This window comes from Stomoxys calcitrans, chromosome 2 (assembly GCF_963082655.1).
Source record: "Stomoxys calcitrans chromosome 2, idStoCalc2.1, whole genome shotgun sequence".
NCBI lineage: Eukaryota > Metazoa > Arthropoda > Insecta > Diptera > Muscidae > Stomoxys > Stomoxys calcitrans.
The window spans coordinates 220,087,749-220,115,131 of NC_081553.1; the positions used below are offsets into that span (position 1 = coordinate 220,087,749).

Genomic DNA, 27,383 nt, shown 5'->3' on the forward strand with positions numbered 1-27,383 from the left:
GTCTAGACCCGCTTGATATAGAGGTTCTCTTTTGTAGTGCTAAACACCTTAAGGCTTCTAGGCGGTGGATACCTATCCTAAAGATAATGAAGTGGATGGTCCCTGTGATAAAAGCCCAAAATTGATTGCTTAGACAGCATGTAGTTATGTTTTCGCACGGTTAGGATCATGGTCCAAGTGAGAACTGAGGAGACAGCCCGTCGCAGTTCGAAGAGCAACATTCTGACTGGTCTGAATAACATTCCACATAACTCACCACTGACCGGCCAATTGCTTTGTACGATTTGGTGGCAATTTGCAAATTTTGCCCATGAACATTTCACTAAGGAACAGGGGCAAATTTCTCACACATCAATGAGTGCAGTCCAATTTAAGTTTAAGCTTATTGATGAGGGTCCTCCTTTTATAGCCAAGTCCGAACGTCGTGCCGCAATGCAACACCCCTTTGGAGTGAAGTTTTACATGGAATAGTTCCTCACAAATGTTGCCAACAATGGGAGGGGAAAACCACCGTTGAAAATTTTTTCTGATGGTCTCGCCAGGATTCGAACCCAGGCGTTCAGCGTAATAGGCGGACGTGCTAACCTCTGCGCTACGGTACCAGATATCTTCAAATCTTAAGGGGCAAGTTCGTTGTGGTAGACATGGTCGGTGGATGGTGAGAATTATGGGAAGGTGGTCCGATTCCAAAGAAATTACGGTTTGCCAGGATACGTCACTCAGGAGATCAGGGGATGCAATGGAAATGTCTGGCGAGCTGCTGCACCGCCTCATAATCCTAGTGAGGGAATCATCTTTCACGCGGGCAAAATGTGGAGCCTTCAATCTGAGATGTTTCGCCAAAGGCATCCAATTCCAGTAAACACATCGATTTCACTCCAGACTTTTAAACATAACTGCGATGGTCAAGATTTCGCTGGCTGAAATGTGTATACTAATTGAAGACGTTGACGTATCTTCCTTTATTGTGACGACTTCTTTAAGTGTATGCGCAAATTTAGCGAGTTTCCAACTCGAGGTTATGATGTAAGCCTCAGTAATGTTATAATCCTGATGCAGGGCACTTGCTGAATTTTCGTTAATTGCTGAAGAGATAGTATTACTAGGACTGATAATGACTCAGTACACCGAACTTGCATTTGGGCAAAATTTGCATTTGCATTTATTCCCCACATCTTACCAAACATTTTCCTTCAGCATTAGAAGGAGCCCGGTTGCTGTTGTTGTTGTGGCAGTGTATTGTACACTGAGACGGCAGCCCTTGCCGATGAAGGACTTCATCGAGTCAATCCGGTATGTATAACCGGCTGCCATGGGATTGAGAAGGCGCCTAGTCGTGTAAGGTACTAGGAGCCTTTTAAATTATCGCAATTGGTTCCTGTTTCACGCTTTTTAAAACTGGTTATCATAAAAAATTTCGTTAAAATTTAATTATAATTGATAGAAAATCTTAGTAGTAGGGGACAGTAGGAATGTAACTATTGGGACCGATTTAATAAAATGCATAAATTTTATTTTAAATTTATTATTCATTAAATTAATTTATATATAAATTAAAATAGTTTATATTATATTTTTAAAAATGTACAATTAAATTAAGCGTGTCGATTATAATAAAATTTTAAAATAATACTCTCTACATTCAAACTTAAGTGTGGCTAGTGCTTAAAACTACAAAAAACAAATGAAAAGGAAAAGCACAGCTCAATCCACGTTTCTGCATACATATATTTTTTATTATATGTATTTAAATTACAGGGCTGTTTATGTTTCATTCATTTTAAAACCATTTGTTATCTGTCTTTTGTTCATTGATTAACGGCCGTTTTTCGGTGTCATTTCCAAAACTATTTTGTCCTGGCTCCTCGGACAATAGACTAGCTTCTGTACGCTCCTCACTGGGCAAAGGTTTGTAAGATAGTAAACGTCTACGATGGCGGGATGGAATTAATTCGGGCTCGGCCATTCGTTTAATATGGTGCATAGAGCGTGAATTGGGATAAGGCCGATGGCAATTGGTGGAAAATATCGAAGGATAATATTGCCTATAAACATAATAGGAAACAAATAGGCCAATAAAACTGCCAATTGTAACATCCTCCCAATGGTGATGGTAGTCACAAGTACGGCTGACAGCAATTAAAGCGGCCAAAACCAGAGGGGCTATAGATAAACATAAACGCCAAGATTGACCGCGACCGCGATAATTGAAGGCATGCAACTTGGCACCCACATAGTAGGTTATAAAACCAAACCCAGCAAAGGCAACTAAGGATAAAGAAGAATACCAGAAAAATTAGGCTTTTGCTATTTTAGCTTTCTATATAAAAAATTTGGATTTTTACTCACATGACGAATGACCACTGGGAAAACTTTTGCGTCCTTCGTTTATGGCATTCGTGCTGCCGGTACAATTGAACAAATCCAATAGATTGTCCATATTGGTGGCATTATTCGATAGATGCATAACGCCATCGGGAAAGCAACGATAGAAATAATCGGGCCGCGGTCTACCCACACTTATTTTCAAAAGGCTTGTGGCCAAGCCATTCAAGCCCAATATCAAAGTCCATGTCCAAGATGCTGCCCTGAAGTCCTTGCGGTCTTTTGTTAATGCCAAATGTACTAGTGTAACTATAAAGGGGCCAAAAATAACGGCCAACAGTAGGGAGAGGGGAGAGACAATGTCTTGGGTTCGAGGATTTTTATACAACCACATTTCTTCCATATGTATGACTCGTTTAAAAGCTGTTTGTGTTTCCAATTTACTGTAATTAGACAAACAAATAAATGTCGTTAAAGTCTTTGGGAAAATGCAATTTAAATGTATAAAAAATGTGCCTTTTTTGGGCCCATCCTCTCATATTAATGAGTGCTTTGCGATACAAGATATAGCTCCGTGTTCATGGACCTCGTTTGTATTGCTGAGTCCGAACGGCTTGCCGCAGAGCGTCGTTACTTTTGTAGAGCAGCTTACACGACTAATTATTTAAGGTACATACGTTGGATACCACCGTAGCGCAGAGGTTTGCTTGTCCGCCTATGACGCTGAACGCCTGGGTTCGATTCCTGGTGAGAACATCAGACAAATTTTCAGCGGTGGTTATCCCCTCCTAATACTGGCGAGAATAACCATCGCTGATAATTTTGTTGATGTTCACGTCGGGATTTGAACCCTGGCGTTCAGCGTCATAGGCGGACATGCTAACCTTTGCGCCACGCTGTCCTCTTGACAGACATCAAGGCAATAGAACACCCTCCGCACCTTTCTGGACCTCCTATACTAGTTCTGCTAGCGTCACAGTGTGTTAAAAACGGCTGTGAGAAATCTGGGCTTTGCAGAACTGGGGCGATGGTCAGATGGGTCTTTATAGTCTCAAAAGATTTTTGAGCTTCATCATTCTACACAAACTTTCGTTGGTCTTTGTTAAATCTGTAAGTGGGAACCGATGGAAGCGTAGTCCTTTATAAATTTTCTATACCAACCTTTCATGCTTAGAAATTTACTCCCTTGTGTGACAGATTGTGGCACAGGGTAATCAGATATAGCTGGAACCTTTTCCGGATCCGTCCTAATAACTCCCCCTCCAACCAATGCCCAAGATACTTGATTTTTGAAACGCAGAAGTAACTTCTCTCCACGTTGATGGTACGGCCCGATTCCTTAATCTTGTTAGCAACATGGTCTGGACGCGTTGCAAAGTCCAAAGTGATCACCGTATAGTGATACACCGGTCTCCCAGGAACGATAAACGCTGTTTACTCTTTCGAGATTACTGATCTAAGGGAATCTGCCAAAAGGCATATAAACTACTTAACATACCATCAATGTGGGGCAAAGGGTAGGTATGGTGACAGAATTTAGTTTCCGTCTATCTAGGCACATTCTATTATTCTCTGGATTTCTTTGAGTCTCAATGAGATATCGGGTGGCACCGGCTCTTGCACAAATATTAAGTGTCTATGATGCTCGATATAACAAGGCGAGTTATTGGCGCCTTTAAATAACCAATGGCCACTTTGTTCCCGCGGTGATCGGTATTTTGGACCGGAACGAGCTTTCTCACCTGCAGGAGCATGACGAGGATTCGCCATCTCCACATGAAAATGTGGTTACAACAACAACAACAGTTATTGGCGCCTTTTAATAACCACTGGCCACATTGTTTCCGCGGCGATCGGTCCTTTGAACCGGAACGAGCTTGCTCACCTACAGGAGCTTGATAAGGGCCGCCACCTTTACATGAAAATGTGGCTACAACAACAACGTGAAGAGGTGGTCGAGGGTCTCCCCCGGGTTCTCTTGGTGATTTGTTCTCGGAATTCTTGGTTCACCGACTTTGACTACAAGCTCTCTTAAGATATCTTTCGGCCAGGTGATGAATAGTGTGGCTGATGATTCTGTAGGAGAGATTTTTATGTGAGGGCTTCTGAAAAATTCTGCAAGGCGCTTCCGCAGAGTTCATCAATGTTATTGCCGTTCACCACGATAGGGGAGCTCGCTTTAAACTTTACGGGGCTTTGACTTTGCATTTATAACAGATCCAGACAATCCACAGATTGTGGATAGTGGAATGCTCCATACGGTGTAGCTACAAATGGAGTCACGGATAGTCAGCGGTATCGAGATCTAGTGAGAAGTCGGACGGCACCGGTTCTTGCTTAAATACTGAGTTCAAGTGGTACTCGATATGATAAGGCGAGTTATTGTCGACTTTAAATAATCAATGGCTATCATGCTTTCGCGACCAATTCCATGGCAGCCGGTTGTACGTACCGGATTGACCCAATGACAACAATAACATGCACCCACGGCGATCCGTCATATGGACCGAAACGATCAAATGTCTTCAAAGGGTCACTAGATTGGTTCGTTCATAGGGCCTTCATTGTTGGCTGATATTTGTGGTGATGACAGTAAATGCTGTTGTTGTATTGTGAATCTTTTGATAGTAGGGATGAATTTAAGCTTGGTAGGAATAGTGCCTCAAGCGCCTTTGCTATAGCAGAGATATGCTTCCCAGCCTTGCTATCTTTGGCAAAATCACTTAACGAAGCAAGTTTGTTTTGTTGCACATACCCGATCCCTGGGGGAACAAGTGTACAATTTTGTTTGTTTTGTTTATGATGCTAGCGGGACATAAAAGGGACAATTTTTTTAAGAGATTTTTTTGCAACTTACCTGAAAACAACCACCAGTAGTACTCTTATGCCTATATCGATTAAATCGCTGATATGTTGCGCCTTTTCGCCAAATAAAAAACAGCAAATGGCATCCGCATCATCCGCATCGGTGTTTCCAGTCTTGCTTTTATATCTGTGATGACTATATTGCAGGCTATTGCCCATACTTCTGCGCGTAGGCTTTCGTTTATCGGATGTCATAAGCTCATCCTCGTCTTGACTGCTATCGCTGGTTGTATATTTGTGCAATTGTTTTTCAGCCGAACTTTCACTATAACTCCTTCTTGTTGCCGAGGCAGCCAATCTTTTTGTATAAAATCTTCCTGGCGAATGCCTTGTGGACATTGTTTGCTTCTTTAAAGTCTCTAAATTGCTTGTCGCTGGCGTATGATAGCAAGGTAGTTGAGTGTTTGATTTTTTTGGAGGATAAGTGTCGTAATTGCTGTTAGTTTGACGGCATTTATCGGGAACAGTGGAAGAGCTGCTAAACATTTTTCCATGCAGCGAAGAGTCACCAACAATATCGCCCAAGTGGGAGTGCTAAAAGAAAAACTCTCACAATATTAACAAGGAAGTGCACAGCGTGGTGATAACGATTAGATAAGGTGAGATTTGAGAAGCGAAAATTGGTGAGTCAAATTTTACTCTAAACATACAGATAGAAAGAATCTTCATATGTATATACAGCAATAGAACAGCGGCACAACCGTTGGTAATGTGATTAAATGCATATATACAGAGATAAAATCACCACATACAGCCATAAATTTCTCCCAAGGATTATACAAGACTGAGGGTGTGCGATGACTAGACAAAATTTTGAAAAATCGACAAAAAAAGATTTTATTTTAAAACTTGACCCTAAATTGAGGCAAATTTCTTTGAAAATGAAATGTTCCCTAGCACCTATGTAAATAAGTTATTGAAAAAAATTTTAATGAAAAACGAATTTATATGAAATTCTTTTAAAAAACATATAAGACTAAATTATTGTAGTGAGTCTGGTTTCAAATTGCGACTATAATCCTTATGCAATCCAGATTTCTGCTAACAAATTATAAGACTATACAAAATGTTTCCTTTATGGGCTTAAAGCATTTTAAGTAGTTTTACACAAGGAAGTGTATACCTACAAGACTTCCATTGGAAACAATTGTGGTTTTTCTAGCTAGGGATAAAAAAAACAACGAAAATACAAATAAGTAAATAGAGAGTGAACTAGTCAGTAAACAATCTTGTGTAATCACTAATTAGCCCTTTGGATTCTGTAAAGAGCTTATGATTTTTGCCACGCCTCTTATCAACTTGCAAAATATGTTTTTCCAACTATTTACAAGTTATTGCATTTCATTTCTGACCATAGACAAAAAAAAGTAAAAGTTTAAACTATAATTATATGTAAGCCAAGTCGTTGACTTAACCGTGCTCTATCAAGTTCTGTATGAAACATATCCCAGACCCTGCATGGGTGCAAGAAAAAGATTGCAGAATAAAGAAATATATGAAACTAGAATGGCTGGCAAATGAATTAGAAATACGTTATCATGCAATAAAAAAAATTAATTTGCTTAGAAAAATGTGGCGGATGTTTTTTTGTTTATAGTTATGCTGTTGTAGTAGTAGTGGGGGTGGTCGTTAGAGATTGGGCTACCAAGACTGGTTCTTGGAAAGTTATTATTACGTTTAACTTGCCTCCTCATCCACTGTCTGTGACGTTGCTCGTCGTCTTATAATGGACATCACTTGTTTCACTAGTATAGTGAGCGAAAAAGGCACAATTGGCTATACACGTGCCTACAAATCAAGAGCTACAAATAATGTACAGAGTAGTTAATATTATATTTGCCGACTGATTTTTTTTTTGTCAAACTGCGATTACGTTCTCACGCACAACCACTTAGCGCACGGAGTACGATTAGCTTTCACTTTAGACAAATAATAGGCCAATAAACCACATAATACTAAATGATAGTACACACATAACATAGTACTCAGGGTATATAGTGCCATAGTGCCATAGTGCCAGCTTTTGTTTCATATGTTTCGCTCATTTTTATATTTTTATCATGTTTCTTTATAATTTTTGCACAAAGTTGTCGCTCACTTAAGTTTCTCTAAGGTATCTGTTTGATAAACAAAAAATTACTTACATTTGTTTTTTTGAACGAGACTCTTTTTTTTAATTGTTACTCCCCTTCCTCCCGAAGAATTAATAAAATTACATTCATTCGCAAACAAACAAAAACAAACACCAAGACGAAAATCAAAAAGTCAAAATCATCTGATTAAATTTACACAATGAGCTGCAATCTAAAAACAGCTCCACAACGTATAAAAAGTGCGTCAACAAAAATGTGACGTTCACATTTATAGGCCGATGTAACGATGTAGCCATAATTCTTGGCTAAAAATCAAAATAATTTCGATGTTTTCGATTAATGGCGTCAACCGATTACCATTTAAAGGATGGTATTCACCTCACCTCACCGACATAAATTTTTTTTTTAATTTTTGCCAAGAGGGTATCATTCAGGATTCACTAATAGAAGGTTAGGTCACATGCAAAAACACAAAGTGGATAGGCCCCATAAACATCATTAAGGATGTCAAATCTGACGATTGAAAATGTCATCATATAGGAGAAAACGTAAACAAAGAATGAATGTAAAAAGAGAACAAGTTGACATCCTCAATGCCAAGTACTGCCAAATATTAAAAAAAAGTATATCGGCTGATCGCTTGGCTTAACCTTATTCAGTGAATCCTGGGTATCATTGTTCTCAAAAAAAAATCAAATGATGTAGATTTTTTAACCATGACGAATACTCAGGATTCACTGAATAAGGTTAAGCCAAGCGATCAGCCGATATACTTTTTTTTAATATTTGACAGTACTTGGCATTGAGGATGTCAACTTGTTCTCTTTTTACATTCATTCTTTGTTTACGTTTTCTCCTATATGATGACATTTTCAATCGTCAGATTTGACATCCTTAATGATGTTTATGGGGCCTATCCACTTTATGTTTTTACATGTGACCTAACCTTCTATTAGTGAATCCTGACGAATACTATTACAATGACCATACATCAGATGTGTCATGTAAACTCTGCATTACATTTATTCTTTGTGTACGTTTTCTCCTACTTGATGACATTTTCAATCGGGAGAGTTGACATCCTTAATGATGTTCATAGGGCCCATCCACTTTATGTTTTCGCATGTAAAACACAAGGAGGTCTCATTTGCACAACAACCACCAGCATGCACTTATAAGGTGAGGTCATGCGAATAGCTGAGTACAATTTTTTTATTTTTGTTTTGATTTTGCAGTATATCTAAATGTCAAACGCTTAACCACAGCTGTGATTTTGTTCTACAATCTTAAAAATATGTTCTATTTGATCCGATATTCCAACCATAAGCAACAAAACAGTGTTATAATGATGAAAATACAAGTATAAAACACATTTAAAGAAGATAAGTTGCAAAACAAAGTTTATTTCTAAAACCACTTTGACGTTTCAATTTACGGCATTTCCTACTTAGGTGTGATCTTGAACAGGAAACTGAATTGGAAGTGTCACATTCAGGAGCGTAGTGAGAAGGCTCACAGATGTTTGGCACTATGTAGACGCTCCGTAGGCTTGAAATGGGGCCTGAATCCGAGGATAGTCCACTGGCTCTACAGGGGCGTGATTAGACCCATACTTACTTACGCCTCTGTAGTTTGGTGGACTGCTATGGAGAAAAAGTGCAACATAAGCACCATACAACAGGTTTAGAGAACATGTAGTCTTCGCATAGGCGAAGCGATGAGGACTACGCCCCCTAGGGTACTGGAGACTATTCTAGATATCCGACCCATTGACATACAGATGGTATGAGGCAGCCATTGAGGCTATGAGACTTAAGGCGATGGGAGAGTGGATTGATGATGGGAGCAGCTCGTACTATCGCGGTATAATCGGGGCGACGATAGGAAACGTCGAAGAAAGGGAAGAGGTTTCCGATTGGATACCTGAGATGAACCTTGAAGTCGATTACGAGGCACTGCTGCCATCGGCACAGTCTTGGATTGACTGAACCCTAGTATTGCTATCTGGAAGATCATGTAACACTGATGGATCAAAGCTAGAGGACAGAGTGGGCCTGGGGGTTTACATTGAGAACCAAGGGACTGAGATCTGATTTAGATTGCCTGACCATAATACGGTCCTGCAGGCGGGGATCCGGGCGATCACGAAGTGAAGGGGTGTGGTGCTATCGCGAGGACGTCCAGTGTGAACATCTTTACGGACAGTAAAATTGCCATAAGGGCAATAACAACCAGGACGGTAAGGCCACGAACAGTATTGCAGTCTAAGAAGGAGATTAACGCCTTCCCTTAGGATGGCAAAATCTGCATCGTTTGCGTGCCGGGCCATACCGGATAAGGGGAAATGAAAGGGCAGACGATTTCGCGGTAAAGGCCAGAGGACTGCCGTCAATGAACTTGGTTAACCCGAGGCCTTTCGGGTCGACGCAATCTGAGTTAAGGGAATGGGCAACGAATGCGCATGCAACATTGTGGAACAGCGAAACGGTCGGTTAAATGGCGAAAACCCTATGGGGGATCCAGATCGTGAGAAGAAGAGGCTATTACTGAAAGGGATGCAAGAAGGAGGTCAGTATAACTATTGGTATCATAACGGGACACAGGACTACGAGCTCACTTATGTAAAATCGGTGCGGTAAATGATAGCATGTGTAGGGCATGCAGGGAAGACGATGAGACGTTGGAGTATTTCCTTTGTCATTGCTCGGCTTTCGCGTCCAACAAATACCGGCACTTAGGTGGAGACACAATACCAGACATGAACCAACTTAGGGGAGTGGTATTGAAAACAATGAAGGATTTTGTAAGTAGCACGGAAATCCTAACTTAAAACTTTCTTTTTAGAGGTTACTTTATAGTTCTTAGAGCTCACAACAAGCCGATTACTGGCTTAGGTGTATATTCATAGTGGCATGTGGCGGATTAATATCTGTACCCTCTTTTCAACCTAACCTAACCTACTCAAGGTAGTTTCGTTGGGGGTGTATTTTTGTTGCTGTACTAATGACGCTAGCGTCAAATCTGGCCAGCTGTTCGCGTGAGAGCACCTTTTAAAATCCGCCCTGAGTAAATCCCCAGTGCATTAGATATTTCGGGCAACTGAAGTAGCAGCAAATACTGGGATTGATTTTGATTTTCATTCGTATATGTATAAACAATCAGGTTAGCATGTAGCGAGTAGACCAATTCATCGTGTGCTAGAACGAAACAACAATAGTTCTAAGTTTGTTTGCTTTAAAGTAATTGATAACCGATATGCAACACATTCCAATGGAATCGAAAATAAGAAGACAATAAACACCACTACTACTTCTTGTTGGGCAACTGCTCCTATCTGTAAATTACAACGACACGTGATTAAGCATATTGATGTGCCATGTAAACTGACCATTACATTCGATTTACAGAAAAAGTAGAAAATCGAATTAGTCCAGTCTAGAGCTGACAAACTATCGATAATCGTAACATTCGATATTTTCGATAGTTTTAATAACAAATATCGATACTATCGTTAATTTCCCATCATCTATATTTCAAACGAAAATGAGAAGTAAAAATCAGAAGATCGATTTATATAGAAACAATATTAATGCACAGATCATGTAAAACAAATATTAATAACGTCAGTTGGAAGTCATGAGAGAAATGATTGTACAAAATGTTAATCTAATCGGATGAAAATTGCGACCTCTATAGACGCAATGTATCTTAAAGGATGCATTCAGTGTCGAATTGCTCAATTGCACATGAACTATTGCGATAGTATCCATCGCAAAAATATCAATCGATATTCAGTCAAAAAATTAAATATCGATAATGCCATCGATATTTTGCCAGCTCTAGTGCAGTCTTATGACTTATTTTGATGTTTGGGTTTTTATAAACGTATAAACTTGTATTTGTAAATAATTAACTAATAATGCCGACTGAGAACAGTGATGTTAACAATTTGTTAGATTCTTTATATTTGGAACTTCTACATTTAATCGAACAGCATACGGAATGCCGTGTTAAAATAGAGCGTTCAAGTAAGTAGAATTTTTTAATAAAATTTCTATAATAATAACTTATCTTTTAACTTCAGATAATTCAGGACAGTTATTGTTGGCCAAGACTCGCTATATTCAAGGCTCGCAGGCCATAACTTTGGCACAAATACCCACAGAGAATAGTGAAGATTTCCGGGCTCTGTGCTGTGTGGAAACTGAAAAGTGCGAAACTACAGTTTCAGGAGAGAGTAAACAATTAGTAACACATAAAGTGGATAAAGCAGAAGGTTATGTGGAACCAATGCAATGGTTCTCAGCACTGCCACCAATGACATTAAGAAATGCTGCTGTTCATTTTAAAAATTCAGTTGAATTAGTGGTGGAATCAGCCAATATTCAAAATGAAATTTTAGCTATAATAGATCGCATAGATAGACTTAAATTAGTTAAGAAACAACTTGTACATTAAAGTTTAGAACAAAATAAGTAACTTTGCTGGATTTATTTTTCTGTATGGCTAACGAAAATCATTCATTACATTTCATTTTTACACTTAAACTTCATATTAATCAAATTGCCTATGCCAGCTTCGATGACGTCTCCATCTTTAATGGGTAAAGCATTCTTGGGTGTGCCGGTCAAGATAATGTCATTTGGCTCCAAAGTCATGTATTTGGAGCAGTAAGATATTAAATCAGCTACATTGAAGATTAGGTCAGAAGTATTGCCTTCTTGAATCATTTTACCATTCACTTTCAGCCATAATGGCAAATTATGGGGATCGCCGAGTTCTTCGGCCCGTATTAGACGCGAAACAGGAGTGGATGTATCAAATCCTTTGCCCATTGACCAAGGCAGACCATTTTTACGGGCTTCGCCCAAATCGCACTGTGCCGTCATGTCCAGGGCCAAGCAATAACCTCCAACATAGGAAAATGCATCAGCAGCGGATACATTTTTACAGTGTTTGCCTATGACAACACCAAGTTCTACTTCATGAGCTACTTTGGTAAAGACTTTGGGTATCTATAAAAGGAATGGGAATATATGTGTAATATCTTAAGTGTACATATATGATGTGAAAAGTATACCACAATATCCTTTCCTTCTTCAATCAAAGATGTGGAGGGTTTAAGAAATACCACTGGAGTCTTAGGCAATGGCGCATTCCTCTCTCTCACAACATCCCTAATAATAGATATTACGTTGAGATACATATAAGAAATTTCGAAATTTCCTTAACTTCATATTTCCAATATACATACATGTAGTTAAGTGCTGCGCCCAAAATTTTTTTGCTATTTCGAGCAAATGCCTGTAGATCACTGGAAGACATATTACGTTTGGTAAGGAGAGAAACGGCAAGCTTGGGAAGATTCACTGAAATTTTAATGCAATTGTTAAGATTACAAGAACATTACAATCAATTTGAACGTTTGAATGAAGAATTTTATGAATAATTAGAATCGATATTTCTTTCTTCGCTCTTCTAAGGGTCGTTTCAAAGTGAACAAATGCATGGTCTGTATGTACATTGTTATCAGTAGCAAAGAAATTTATTATTAACACACACAAATGATTGGCTGAGTCCTCACTTTTTATGATGTTACGCTGGAATACTCTCTCGTTGTTCTTTATAAAAAGAAAAAAAGTTGATACTTTCCGTTTGACCCCCACTTGATCGCTTATTCAATATTTGTCCAGTTGTTGTTACTACCAGCTGGCTGATGAGAGAACACTGTCAAAAAAGTCAGCTGAGCATTAATTGGGAGAAATGGCAAGGTTGAGAATGCTTATAGAGGGGCTGCAATTAAAATGTTTAAAGTGTTTAAGGTCGAAAATTGGTAGCAATTTAGCTCCCGCCACTCAAACGACTAAGATATGACTATTACTCTGATTATGTCTGACAACTGTTTAAACTTCCAACTCAAACAAATTTCTATATGCAAGAAAATGAGTGGTATTTATATTATAAATATACTTAAATACAAATAAGCTCTCCCATGGATGACATTATTCATGTGGACAATCTTTAATTCATACAAAAGGAATTAAAGGATAAGTTATATAGGAATAGGGTGTAGAGTATGTCATAAACAAAATGGTGTTATACAATACTAATTTCCGATCAAATTGTTTATGTTTTCCAAAACCCCATTCCAAACAAAATTTTAAATTTAGTTTCAAAACTTTTTTTTTATTTATTTATCCTAAAATACAATTTTTTGCTTTGAAAATCAACATAAGCCAGAAAATCAGACCTGAATAGTTCATTGAATTTTCATTCAATCGCATTTATCAAAAGGGTATTTCTACAGGCTTTTGCGAGTGCCTCTTCAACCATTCATCATAGCCTGTAGCAACATTTGTTTCTCCTTTTCTTTCTTTTTAACCACATCCAAACTTCGCTGTTTCCAAGTACTTTTGCGCAATTTAATGGGACGGCTGCCAACATAACGACCATCCATTTCTTTCATGGCCCTTATAAAATCTTGAGGCTCGCGAAAGCTTACAAAGCCAAAACCTTTACTTTTACCGGTACGCTTATCGCGTATCACTCGGGCCCTTTGAAATGAGGGATATTTATTAAATGTCCGGGTGAGTACTTCATCATTGACATCATTACCCAAGTCTCCGCAAAATATGCGAAAATCATCATCTGGCCAATCGGCCAAAGAGGTGTCTTCCCAAACTTGTCCGCCAGCAATGCGTACAGTTTTGCGATCTTTTTTCTTTTTCTCTGTTACTTGGAACGATTGCAGGGCAGAAGAGGCTTTTGCTGCTTTTATCGCTTCCTCCGCTATGGGATTTGGTCCAGATTTTTCAGCTTTCAATTTCTTTAATTTTTGTGTCACATCAAATTGTATGGCGTTTATATCTATGGGTGCTGGAACGGCAGGAACACTAACAGACTGTCGACTGACGTATAGTTTCGGAGCACTACTTAAAACCACAGGGGTTGTGACTGCAGGTGCCGCTGATTTTGTTATTTGTGTGGGTACAAATGTCGGCATAAACGTGGGCGGAGGTATTGGCGGTGGAGGAACTGTAGATATCCTAGGAGGGGCAACAACTGCGGGTGCCGCCACTGTAGCTGTTGCTACTATTGGAGGCAGTTGTTCCTGTTGTATCTTTTGCTGGTTGTAAGTATTCGCTGCGATTATGGGCCTCACTTGGTTGGGTACAAAGAGATTTCTGGTGGTAGTGGCTGGTTTGGATATTTCCGCCTCAAATCTTGATAATTCATCCTCGATATTCTTTCTTTTAGTTCCCATGTTGAAGTCCTTAAGTCTGGAGTTTACGTTTACCTTAATAGCTCTCACATTCACAATGGACGACTTAACAGTGATGGAAATTAAAAAAAAATATCATAAAAATTTCGTACTTTTAATATGATAAATATTTTGTACTTCTGCCTTCGGAATATATAGTTGTGAAAAACTTTAACAAAATATCATTATTTTTTTAACACAATTTCAGTAAGTTTTTTTGCATAAACACAATCTTGTCCAAATATTTCACTAAGATTAATTGTTTTTAACTGCTCTCTTTGAGCACTTGACTTTGAAAATCCGTTTATTTTTCATAAATTTCAGTTGCTCATGTGAAAAAATGACAGAACCTTCACCACAGGGCCTAAATTGATTGTGGACAATTTCTCATCACTGTTAACGTGCGTGTTTGTGAATATCCCATTTTAGCACTATTGTGAATTACACACAACAAAGCCAAATTTTGGCCGGGCCGAAATTTGTTAGCTTCTAATAATCTTGGATTTACTAGTGTTTTGGAAAAAATTTCTTGCAAAGCTTTGCTGGATTCTTAACTCCCCACCATGAATTTCACAAACTCGGTAAATGTATCTGTAGAAACTACGTGCGAGAGTAAAATTCAAGAAATAGCCTACGATGGCACGGAAATCTACGAGACGTATGTATTCTCAGCAACATGTTTGACTTTCACAATAAATGCGAATTTCTACTTCCAGACCACCAACTTTGTCCGAAACTTTGACCAATTGCGCTGCACGCATCGATTTCAGCAAGACCTCTTTAGAGGAGCTTAAAAAGGAGGAGAAGGCTGCGGGAGAAGAACCCGACAAAGATGCCCAATTTCAACCTAGTCTATGGCCTTGGGACTCGGTACGAAATAAACTGAATGATGCCCTAACAGAGGTATGTGTTCTCTCGGATGTTTTGTCAATTGCAAAAGATAAACGTTACTTAGTGCTGGATCCTGTGCCAGATCCTGATAATGATGAAACAAAGCCCATAGTTCAAGTGTACAGCAGGAAAAAGGCTTTGAATCAAGCCGCCCAAATACTGTTAAGCGGTGCAGAGCGTTTAAAAAATACCCACACTGAGCAAAGAAACCGCAATGTGTCCGACTTCCACATTGAACTGCTGCGCCTCAGACAAAATTGGCGATTAAAGAAAAATAACAACGCCATAATTGGTGATTTGAGCTATCGAACGGCCGGTTCGAAATACGGTATGAGTGGTACTTTTGAAGTGACAAAGGCGGAAGATGTTGTTGAAGATGATGCAACTGCCACTACATCATCCACAAGCTCTGGCACAAATAATGGTCTCCAGAATCCCTCGCCTAAAAACAACTCCTCATTAAGGGTCATAGTACCAGCAGAATTACAAGGCGTTGCTTATTTTAAGGTAATAACACAAAAGGACCAAGAAGACTTGTGCACAGCTACGGTGAACTTAATGGGACATGGTCCCAACACCACCCAACAAGGCGGAGTCTGGCAAAAGACCATAGAGGATGCTCAAAATGTTTTATTCTGCAAAGAGCTATTTAGTCAACTGGCCAGAGAAGCCATTCAATTACAAGCACCCATTCCACATGTGGTAATAGGAAATCAAATAAGAGCTACTCTGCTGCCGGGAATACAATTGATCATCTCACTATGCCATTCCACTACAATAGATAGTAGTCAGCCAACACCGGTAAATGATCATGACCACGATCATGTTTTGGAACATTCATTACATCAGCTGTTGCGAGAGGTACATCATAAAAACTCCCATCATCCATTTCCGCATCCAGCCAGTGGTCCTTTGGGCCCCAGCAAGAAAAGAATGCTGGCTGGACCTATGGCGGCTGACCGACAAACTTTAGTTGAAATGACCAAGTCACAAACAATTTTGGAGCAAATAATAGCCCAAGCTCAGCACATATTTATGAGAAAACGTACCCAATATGTATTGGATACTTTGGCACGAGATGTAAAAGACCCACAAATTGTTTCACACTGGAATGCAATGACTAGCCCCACAATGTCATGTGTAAAAATCAACATAGTGACGCATGGGTAGGTGATGTTTTTAAGTTTTTTTTTTTTTTTAATTTAATTTAATTTTATCTAATATGGTTTTTTCGTTTAGATATGATACCATAAACCGCACCTCACTTGTCATTCATGTACGCGAGAGATCTCTGAAAGCTATATGTCGAGATGGCCGCGTTATGCACTTATCTTATGAGCCCCAGGAGTTACGTGATTTAATTCTCTGTCAAATAAATTCCCATCAAATATCATGTCTGCTCAATTTAGCCCGCTGTATGGCTTGGCAAGTTCTATCGAATAGCAATCACTTGGGTATAGGTAAAGTGGAACCGCTAGGAAACGCTAGTTCTTGTCTACTGTCATCGCCCAATAGCGATCGTATGATTGCTGTGCAGATACGTTGTACGCAATCACAAATGGATGTTAAAGTGTATATAGCAAAGAGTCCCCGCCAGGAGTTTTTTCCCAATCCTTTGGTGCCAGAGAAGTTTTGGGAAAATTTGGGTGGTCATTTTAAAGAGGTAAAGTATGAGGTGCTATTCCGAATGTATATATGAATCATTTGGATTTTTTTTATTGTTGTTTCAGGTTCGCTTTGAAAAGATTGAAGGCAAGAGTTTTCTCAATAAAATGGAGTTTCTTATGGCTTCACTGAATAGTAATTCAGCTTAATCAACATGTGAACACTTATGTGAAAATCAAACCTACACACTTACATACACTAAAACAATTTTATTATAATTGAAAATAAACAAAAAGAAATGATGTATTAAATTTTAAATTAAGTAAAACTATAGGCTTTTAATTCCAACTATTTCTTTTCGATTTTAAGACAAAAGTAAAGTTGTGGCTTTTATTTTTGTATATGTATTTAACAAATTAAAAAACAATAAATCACGACTTCGTCAGAAGAGCTTCGTCGTTGTTTCAAGCTGATACTTTATACGGGGAATTATTCGTATTCACGTGATAACTTGTAATAAAAACCTAATTTTACCACAATTTGGTTTTTTATTCAGATAGAAAAGTTTACCAAGGGTACCATGAAATACTTTTGTACTCCTACTTTTGACTATTTATGTGCACAGGTGGTATGAATGGAATTAAGCACGAAACCACCCTTAATATAATCACATAAAACATATGCACAACTCCACTAGATATTCTGTGAAACTATCGACAACGTTACAATTGGTCACCACGAATGTGAAACACCCTTCATAGAAGAAATATTACAATAGTCTAAATCAGGAGCATTAAAAAGTTAAAACATGTTAGCTGTTTGACGCTTCTAATGTAAACTTCTCTGAAGATCCAATATAATACTCCGGGAGGTAGTTGCCTATCCAAGTGTCGCTGATTAGGACGTTTTTTTTTCGAAAAACAAATATATATATTACTGGGCTAACATTGTGTTGTCGCTAAGAAGAATCTTTATCCTGACAAAGGTAGTCTGCATAAGAATTGGGACGACAGCTTGTCACAGTTCAATGTGTCCATTTATTCTTCACCTTCCATAGCTTTCCAAAGCCAGCAGAGAGATGATTATCCGTTGATAATTTTCAAAAAAAAATTTTGAGGAAATTTTCTATTCCACCATTTGCAAATATTGTACGTAAATCTAATTTTAATTTAATTATTAGAATAATTGAATTTAATAAGTATGCAAAATTGAAAAATAATATGCAAAATTTTCCTATGAAAAAAATGTCATCAGATATTTTTTCTAAAAGACAATTTTCTGGTAAATTTTCCATAGAAATGCAAAAATTATAAAATTTTGTAAAAAATTACAAAATTGGGAAAAAAATTACAAAATTGGGAAAAAGAGAAATTAGGTTATGTTGACGTAACCTAACCTAGGTTAGGTTGGGTTGAAAAAAAGGGTGCGGATATTAATCCGCCTCATGCCACTATGGACATACACCTAAGCCAGTAATCGGCTTTTGCTCAAAATTTTCACGGGATGTTATTTTATGGTTTCTAACAACTGTGCCAAGTACGGTCCAAATCGGCCTATAACCTGATATAGCCTCCATATAAACCGATTTGACTTCTTGAGCCCTTACAAGCAGCAATTTTTGTCCAATTTGGCTGACATTTTACAAGTGGTGTTCCATTGTGACTTCCAACAACTGCGCCAAATATGGTCCAAATCGGTCTATAACCTGATATAGCCACCATATAAACCGATCTCTTGATTTGACTTCTTGAGCCCTTACAAGCCGCAACATTTGTCCGATATGGCTGAAATTTTGCATGTAGTGTTTTGTTATGACTTCCAACAACTGTGCCAAATTTGGTCCAAATCGGTCTATAATCGTCTCGATGGTTCGGTTCTTAGAAGCTTTAATTTTTGCTGGTTTGACAGAAGTTTGGTATGTAGAATAAAATTATGCCCCCAACTAAATTCATTTTGTATAAATTTTTAGCAGAATCCATGGTGAGTTCTCAAGATTCGGACCGACCGAAATCGCTTTTACTTGTTTTTAATAAAATTTTGCTATAGCAAAAAAAAGTTGAAAAAATTTTTGGTCAAATTAAACTTTTAAACAAATTTTGGTTGTTTTTGTAGCAGTGTGTTGAACACTGAAGCGGCCGCCGTTGCCCATGCTGGACTCCATCGGGTCAACCCGGTACGTACAACCGGCTGCCATGGGATGGAAAAAATATGGGTAAAAATGAAATGTTAACGTAATTTTCGCTAACAATAAAATTTTGACAAATTTTTTGATAAAAAATTTCGGCTACAAACGTTCGTAGTTTCAAATTCTCTTTGCTCCGATATTTCGTCTGACTTCTTCAAACTATTTTCGAGAATTTTATATATGATTCTTTGAAGTCAACCGAAGTACTAGAGTGAAAAGAAATTAAAACCATGAACGAATGTTTCATTTGACATATATCTGGAACAGTAAAAATCTACACAATGTTAAATTTGGGTATAATTTCCCAAAAATAAAATAAAATTATTGAAAAGGTTTTCTATCCTCTATAAAAATAAGAAGAGAATTTTGTATTAAACTTTCTGACATGTTGTCTACAAAATATATTTTGCAATAGTTTTAATAAATTTTTATAGAAAATAAAATATTGGCAAAATTTTGTGCAAAAATTAAATTTAAAGAAAAATTTTATGACAATAAAATATTTGATAACATTTATATTATTGAAAAAATTTCTGGCGAAATTACATTTTTATACCCACCACCGAAGTATGGGGGTATATTCACTTTGTCATTCCGTTTGCAACACATCGAAATATCCATTTCCGACCCTATATATATTCTTGACCAGCGTAAAAATGTAAGACGATCTAGCCATGTCCGCCTGTCTTTTGAAATCACGCTACAGTCTTTAAAATAGAGATATTGAGCTTTGCACAGATTCTTTTTTTGTCCATAAGATGGTAAGTTCGAAGATGGCCTATATTGGACTATATCTTGATATAGCCCCCATAGAGACCGATCCACCGATTTAGGGCCTTAGGTTCATAAAAGCCACATTTATTATTCGATTTTGCTGAAACTTGGGACAGTGAGTTGTGTTAGACCCTTCGACAACCTTCTTCCAATTGGCCCAGATCGGTCCAGATTTGGATATAGCTGCCATATAGACCGATACGTCGATTTAGGGTCTTAGGTCCATAAAAACCATATTTTTTTATCGGATTTTGCTGAAATTTGGGACAGTGAACTGTGTTAGGCCCTTCGACATCTTTCTTCATTTTGGCCCAAATCGGTCCAGATTTGGAAGTTTTGGGCCCCATAAAAGGCGCATTTATTGTCCGATTTTGCCAAAATTTGGGTCAGTGAGTTGTGTTAGGCCCTTCGACATCTTTCATCCATTTGGCCCAGATTGGTCCATATTTTATATAGGTGCCATATAGATCGATCTCTCGATTTAAGTTCTTGCGCCCATAAAAGGCGCATTTGTTATCGGATTTGCTGAAATTTGGACAGTGAGTTGTGTTAGGCCCTTCAACATCTTTCTTCAATTTGGCTCAGATTGGTCTAGATTTTGGTATAGCTGCCATATAGACCTATCCGACGATTTAGGGTCTTAGGCCCGTAAAAGCCACATTTATTATCGGATTTTGCTGAAATTTGGGACAGTGAGTTGTGTTAGACCCTTCGACATATTTTTTTTTAATTTGGCCCAGATCGGTCCAGATTTGGATATAGCTGCCATATAGACCGATCTCTCGATTTCGGGTCTTAGGTCCATAAAAGCCACATTTATTATCGGATTTTGCTGAAGTTTGGGACAGTGAGTTGTGTTAGGCCTTTGGACATATTTCTTCAATATGGCACAGATTGGTCCAGATTTGCATATAGCTGCCATATAGACCGATCTCTCTATTTAAGGCCATGGGCCCATCAAAGGCGCATTTATTGTCCGATTTTGCTAAAATTTGGGACAATGAGTTGTGTTAGACCCTTCGACATCCTTCTTCAATTAGATCGATCAAGATTTGCATATAGCTACCATATAGACCGATCTCCCGATTTAAGTTTTTGGGCCCATATAAAGCGCATTTATTGTCCTATGTCGCCGAAATTTGGGACAGTGAGGTGGGCTAGGCTCTTTGACATTTTTCTGAAACATGGCCCAAATCGGTTCAGATTTGGATATAGCTGCCATAGAGACCGATATCTCGATTTAAAGTCCTGGCCCCATAAAAGGGGCCGATTTCACTGAAATTTAACACAGTGACTTATGTTAGGCTTCTCGACATCCGTGTTGTATATGGTTCCGATCGGTTTATTTTTAGATATAGCTACTAAAGAGACCAATATTTTGTTGTACACAATTGAAAAATGACTTGTAATTATTAGTATTTGGTCCAAATTGGAACATATTTCACTATAGCTATTATGAGGCATAAGTATGCATTTTTCTCCTGATTTTGACGAAAGCTGGTTTACATGTATAACCGAGGTGGTGGGAATCCAAAGTTCGGCAAGGACGAAATTAACGCCTTTTTACTTGTTATACCTAAATTCTTCTCTAAACAAAATTTTTACAAAATTTCTATAACAATAAAATACATCAAATTTTCAAAAACCTTTAAGACTTTATTTATTAAATATTTCATATGTATACCAAAACCCTAGCCTAAGCAAACTAGATGACATTCGAAACATACCCCCATCTAGTTGTAGCTTTAAATGTAAGGCAAAGCAAACAGCTGGCTAAGCTAACCAGAGAATTGCTCGAAATAGAATTAGTGAGTGTAACTAACAGACAGGCTAGACAGGACAAAAACGATACCACCTAGAAAAAAAACTAAAAACTAAAATCCAAACAAAAAATTAGAAAAAATAAATGAAAGTTATGTAGAAACAAGAAGAGTGTATTAAAGTTGAATTAACTTAAAACCCTCCTAACTAAAAGTCGTATTTATTGAGTTTTGAGTGAAAATAGAAACAAATTGTTGAGTTGACAAAATATCTATTTAATCAAAAAGAAAAAAATCGATAACCATACAAAAAGGCGGCCGGACTGTTAATCACAGTGCGTTGCTAAACAAACCAAGCAACTTGTAACCAAACCTAAACTATTGCCTTTGGCCTCTGAGCACTGAGCTTTAAACTAAATGTTATCAAAAATCCCATACAAGATTTCCCACAATTCGTCTAGGAAGCAGAATGTCCAACGATGAAATCAATTTGCCGGCAACCACCTCAATGTGTAAATCCAGAACCGGGCTAAGACTTTCAAATCGGGTGTCATTTGGTGAGAGCATAAATAAACCACTGACGTCTCAAGAACATGATGGTGAAGCAGGAGCTGGAACATCATCATCATCGGTTTCGGCCAGAACAACATCATCGCTAGCATTAACGCCGTTGCCGGCGTCATTGCCATTAAAACGTAATATACCCATACTGTTCTCCACCAATAGAGGTCTACACATCCGTATGACCTCTTTGGCCAACAGTAACAACAACAACAACAATCTGGGCATAACTAAAAATTCCGTTGGTGTAGCAAGTGCTGGAACAAACACAGAGGCGGGAGGTATGGTCAACAACGGAAGTGGTGGCAGTAGCATGAACAACAAAACTAGAACTATTGCTGCTTTGACAACAACTACAACAACAACAACGACGACGACGACAACAAATATAAGTTACAATATAACATTTTGTGATTTAGAAAGATGGGTTAGTGATTTCGCTTGGTGTTTTTGTTTTCGTGTCATAATTATTTTTATACGGTCAGGCCAACCCGCCTCTAGTCCTTAAGGCATATTAAGCATTAATGGTCATCGCAATTTGGCTAGAAAGACAATAATTGGAATTTCTTTCAAATAACAGTACCTAAGTCTAGGTTGATAAGTGGCTACCAAATCTATTTTTGACCTTAAGCAGTTAGCAGGTGTCAAGGCAATGTTATACAGACATAAAACAAAAATTTAATATCAATGATTTTATCATAAGGATAAATATCCACGCAACAAAAATATTTCTAAAATCAATTTAAAAATTTCTAAAATCAACTTAGAAATAACATTTTGACCAAATTTCCCATAGAGATTAATTGTCGGCAACATTATCCACAAAAAAAATATTTGACAAAATTTTTCATATAAATACAATTTTGACATTTTCCTTAGAAATTAAATTTGAAAAAATTTTCCTTAGAAATTAAATTTTGACAAAATTGTCCTCAAAATAAAAATTTGACAAAATTTTCCTCGAAATAAAATTTTGGCAAAATTTTCCATAAAAATAAAAATTTGATACAATTTTCTATAGAAAAAAAAAATTCTGTAATTTTATTGTTGACCTTTGGAATTTTATAACTTTGTCTCCTTGGTTTGGCTCCAAAAAAAAAAAAAAAAACAAAAAATAAAATTTTGACAAAATTTTCCTAGAAATAAAATTTTACAAAATTTAACATAGAAAAAAAATTTTGACAAAAATTTCCATAAAAATCAAATTTTAATAAGATTTTTGATAAAATAAAAAACAGGATAACAAGGATAAACTTTTTTAGCACAATCTGTATATAAATATAACAAGTAAGAGCGTGTTAAGTTCGGCCGTGTCGAATCTTATATACCCTCCACCATGGATAGCATTTGTCGAGTTCTTTGCGCGGTATCTCTTTTTAGGCAAACAAAGAATAATGAATAGGAACTGTTATGGTATTGCAGTTATATCAAGTTTTAGTCCGATTCGGGCCATAAATGAATTGAATGCTGAACATTGTAGAAGTCATTGTGTAATATTCGGTCCATTCGGATAAGTATTGCGCCTTGTAGGGGCTCAAGAAGCAAAATCGGGAGATCGGTTGATATGGGAACAGTATCAAGCTACAGATGGATTCAGACCATATTGGACACCTATGTTGAAGGTCATGGGAGAAGCCGTTGTACAAAATGTCTGCCCAATCGGATAAGAATTGTGCCCTCTAGAGGCTCAAGAAGTCAAGATCCCAGATCGGTTTATATGGCAGCTATATCAGTTTATGTACCGATTTGCGCCATACTTAGCACCATGTTGGAAGTCATAACAAAACACCTCATGCTAAATTTCAGTCAAATCGGATGAGAATTGCGCCCTTTGGAGGCTCAAAAAGTCAAGATCCAAGATCGGTTTATATGGCAGTTATACCAGGTTATGAACCGATTTGAATCATACTTAGCACAGTTGTTGGAAGTGATACCAAAACACCACGTGCAAAATTACAGCCAAATCGGATAAGTATTGTGCCCTCTATAAGCTGAAGAAATCAAGACCCCAGATCGTTTTATATTGCTACTATATCAGGTTATGAACCAATTTGTACCATACTTGTTGGCAGTGATATCAAAACACCACGTGCAAAACTTCAGCCAAATCGGACGAGAATTGCGCCCTCAAGAAGTCACGATCCAAGATCGGTTTATATGGCAGCTATATCATAACATGAACCGATTTGGCCCATTTACAATACCAACCGACCTACACTAATAAATGCTATTTGTGCAAAACTTCAAGCGACTAGCTTCACTCCTTCGAAAGTTAGCGTGCCTTTGACAGACAGACGGACGGACATGGACCGATTTGGCCCATTTACAATACCAACCGACCTACACTAATAAATGGTATTTGTGCAAAATTTCAAGCGGCTAGCTTTACTCCTTCGAAAGTTAGCGTGCTTTCGACAGACAGATGGTCGGACACAAGGACGAACATGGCCAGATCGACTTAAAATGTCATGACGATTAAGAATATATATATTTTATAAGGTCTGCATATTTCGAGGTGGGATGCATATTTCGAGGTGTTACAAACAGAATGACGAAATTAGTACACCCCCATCTTATGGGGGAGGGTATAAAATCAATTTGTGTTTGTTTGTTTGTTCCGTATAGACTCAAAAACGATTGAATCGATTACCTTGAAATAGGTTGGTCTGCAAGGAAACATAGGCTACATAATTTTTTGATATCGGAAGGGGGACGGACCCTCCCCCTTATGCCAAAAACATCATTCAAAATTAAAATCAAAATCGATCGGGACAATATGGGTATCAAATTAAAGGTATTGGGGAGTAGAATACGAATATGGTATAACAATTTGAGTCTAAGTACCCATCGGCCAGCCCCAACCGAAAAACTACCCCAAATAGACATATTGGACGTTCATGTCAATATGGGGCTCAAATGAAAAGTATTCGGGAGTAGATTTCGAATCTGGCATAAAAAATCAGATTGAAGATTAGAGGGTCACTCCACCCTCCCCAAAAACGCCCCAAATGGGCATATGACCGTTTGTTCCGTAAAATCAAAAACGCCAGAACCGATTTTCTTAAAATTTTCACAGATTGTGTAGGTTTGTCTGGAAGGAAACATAGGCTATATATTTTTCAGATATAACGGATGGGGCGGACGCTCCCCCGTATCCCAAAAATAACACCCAAAATCAAAAGTGACCGATAGACACAATCGCGGATGCAGTGAACGCTCCCCTTACCCTAAAAATACCACCCAAAACCAAATGTGACCGATAGACACAATATGGGGACTTAACAACGAATATCGTATTAAAATTTGGGTCCAAATACCCAGCGGGCCGCCCCAACCACATACCGCCTCCAAACAGATTTATTCGACGTTCATGTCAATATGGGACTCAAATGAAAGGTATTTGGCAGTAGATTACAAATATGGCATACACAATTAGATTCAAGTAATGGGAGGTCGCCCCACCCCAAATGGGCGGCTAATATGCCCATGGCTATGTGGGACTCAAATGAAAGGTATTTGGGAGTAGATTACGAATATGACATTAAAATTTGCGTTCAAGTGTAGTTGGCACTTTTCCTCCTAAAAATACGTCAAATAGGTTAATTGACCCATTATGACAATATGGGACGCAAATGAAATGAAATGAGAGGTATTTGAGAGTAGAAAACGTGCCGGTGGCCGTCCCAGCCCCAAAACACCCTCCAAACCGTACAAAACTTATATAGAAATAAAATTTTGTCAAAATTTTCATTCAAACAAAATCTGACAAAATTTTCCAATTTTGCATTTTTTTTGCAATATTTTCTATTGGCAAAACTATCTAAAGAAATAAAATTTTGATAAAATATTCCAAATAGAAATATAATTTTGAGAAAATTTTCCACAGAAATAAAATGTTGATAAAATATTTTAGAGAAAAAAAAATTTACAAAAATTTTCTTCCCTGTTCTCCCTACAGAGCACAAATCGCGCCAATAACGTCAGTTTGGAGGATACCTTTACGATTGCTCGTCCAGCTGTTGTACCACATTCTGCGGCCTCAGGTTCATTGGCATCCAACAGTCTACGTTTCTTGCCTCAGAAAACCAGTTCGATGCGTTTCAAAGGCTATGCCCGATTTGATGTGGAGTAGTATCAAGGCAATTGATACCTTAGGATACATGTAGCAATTAAGGCTTGTACAATTTTACTTATGATCCATCATTCATTCAAAATATATTCCGGGTTTAGATTTTGAAACGCACATTTGGTGCATATCCCAAGGAGATAGAAAAACAAATTCATCATCAACCTCTTCCAAAAACGAAAACAAGAATAAGAATATAGGAATAAACCAAAATCAAATTTATTGTTAACTACATTATTGATTAAGTTATATTTTTTGTGTATTCTCATCTCAACATGTGGTATTTTTTAGAATACTTTTTTCGATAAAAACATTTGTAAATATATTTTTCCAATAAAGCATGTTTTTAAGAAAAAGAAAATAAAATAAAATTTCTTCAATTATGGGATCAGAAACAAAGGCGTGATCATTGATAAAAAATAAAAAATTAAAAAAAATTTAACACGTACTAAATTTTGACTAAATTTAATAGAGAAATCAAAATTTGCTGCCCAAAAAAATATTAATTTAATCGAAAGTTTTATGTTAATAAAAATAAGATTTCACAATTGGAGATTTACCTCGGGTATATATGTAAACTTTTCGTCAAAATCCGGTGAAAAATGCATACCCTACCGAAAATGGTCTAGGTATAAATCCCTGCAAGACAGAAGTAGTTCTTTTCAGCAGGTGGTACAAGTTGCCTGCAGGGGAACTTGTTTCCTTGGGTAGAGAGAATGTTCTATTTACAGAAAGCGCAAAATACCTGGGTGTTTTGCTGGACAGGAAATTGAACTTCAAATGCAACATTTTTGAAAGGGCAAGGATAGTCAACTCTTGCCTATACCCCTGCAAGAGAGCCATTGGCAAAAATTGCGGGTTTAGTGTCGAGTGTCATGTATTGGGTATATACTGCAATTGTCACCAACTGCTCAATACTTAAACGGATCCAAAGGAT

General features: G+C 37.7%; 6 protein-coding genes across 9 annotated transcripts; 3 read left to right on the forward strand and 3 right to left on the reverse strand.

Moving 5' to 3' along the window:
- Positions 1-1,679: 1,679 nt before the first annotated feature.
- Positions 1,680-7,449, reverse strand: LOC106096397 (phospholipid phosphatase 5). Of its 3 annotated transcripts, XM_013264132.2 has the most exons (5): positions 7,335-7,449; positions 6,877-6,992; positions 5,183-5,724; positions 2,350-2,768; positions 1,680-2,268 (listed from the first exon to the last, which is right to left on the reverse strand). In XM_013264132.2, the coding sequence occupies exons 2-5, from the start codon at positions 6,922-6,924 to the stop codon at positions 1,781-1,783; spliced, it is 1,497 nt and encodes a 498-aa protein (XP_013119586.2). In that variant the 5' UTR covers positions 6,925-6,992; positions 7,335-7,449; the 3' UTR covers positions 1,680-1,780. The 3 variants fall into 3 exon arrangements, with proteins under 3 accessions (XP_013119586.2, XP_013119587.2, XP_013119588.2); XM_013264133.2 differs by lacking the exon at positions 6,877-6,992 and having other exon boundaries at positions 7,335-7,447; XM_013264134.2 differs by lacking the exons at positions 6,877-6,992; positions 7,335-7,449 and adding an exon at positions 5,841-6,060.
- Positions 7,450-11,115: 3,666 nt separating this feature from the next.
- LOC106096350 (uncharacterized) lies at positions 11,116-11,762 on the forward strand. The gene is made up of 2 exons (XM_013264053.2): positions 11,116-11,311; positions 11,368-11,762. Exons 1-2 carry the CDS (start codon positions 11,203-11,205, stop codon positions 11,739-11,741), a joined length of 483 nt encoding a protein of 160 aa, XP_013119507.2. The 5' UTR covers positions 11,116-11,202; the 3' UTR covers positions 11,742-11,762.
- LOC106096349 (acylpyruvase FAHD1, mitochondrial) lies at positions 11,760-13,029 on the reverse strand. Of its 2 annotated transcripts, none has more exons than XM_013264050.2 (4): positions 12,868-13,029; positions 12,538-12,652; positions 12,364-12,460; positions 11,760-12,298 (listed from the first exon to the last, which is right to left on the reverse strand). In XM_013264050.2, coding segments are annotated over exons 1-4 (705 nt in total). In that variant the 5' UTR covers positions 12,869-13,029; the 3' UTR covers positions 11,760-11,806. The 2 variants fall into 2 exon arrangements, with proteins under 2 accessions (XP_013119504.2, XP_013119505.2); XM_013264051.2 differs by lacking the exon at positions 12,868-13,029 and adding an exon at positions 12,737-12,829.
- Positions 13,030-13,448: 419 nt separating this feature from the next.
- On the reverse strand, positions 13,449-14,620 carry LOC106096358 (RNA-binding protein 42). Its single transcript, XM_013264061.2, has one exon. It carries the CDS (start codon positions 14,545-14,547, stop codon positions 13,609-13,611), a length of 939 nt encoding a protein of 312 aa, XP_013119515.1. The 5' UTR covers positions 14,548-14,620; the 3' UTR covers positions 13,449-13,608.
- Positions 14,621-14,903: 283 nt separating this feature from the next.
- Positions 14,904-17,579, forward strand: LOC106096346 (mediator of RNA polymerase II transcription subunit 17). Its single transcript, XM_013264047.2, has 4 exons — positions 14,904-15,202; positions 15,261-16,601; positions 16,675-17,098; positions 17,166-17,579. Exons 1-4 carry the CDS (start codon positions 15,108-15,110, stop codon positions 17,247-17,249), a joined length of 1,944 nt encoding a protein of 647 aa, XP_013119501.1. The 5' UTR covers positions 14,904-15,107; the 3' UTR covers positions 17,250-17,579.
- A 4,210-nt stretch (positions 17,580-21,789) lies between these two features.
- On the forward strand, positions 21,790-26,720 carry LOC106096360 (uncharacterized). The gene is made up of 2 exons (XM_013264063.2): positions 21,790-22,747; positions 26,279-26,720. Exons 1-2 carry the CDS (start codon positions 22,229-22,231, stop codon positions 26,450-26,452), a joined length of 693 nt encoding a protein of 230 aa, XP_013119517.2. The 5' UTR covers positions 21,790-22,228; the 3' UTR covers positions 26,453-26,720.
- The last annotated feature ends 663 nt before the right edge of the window (positions 26,721-27,383 follow it).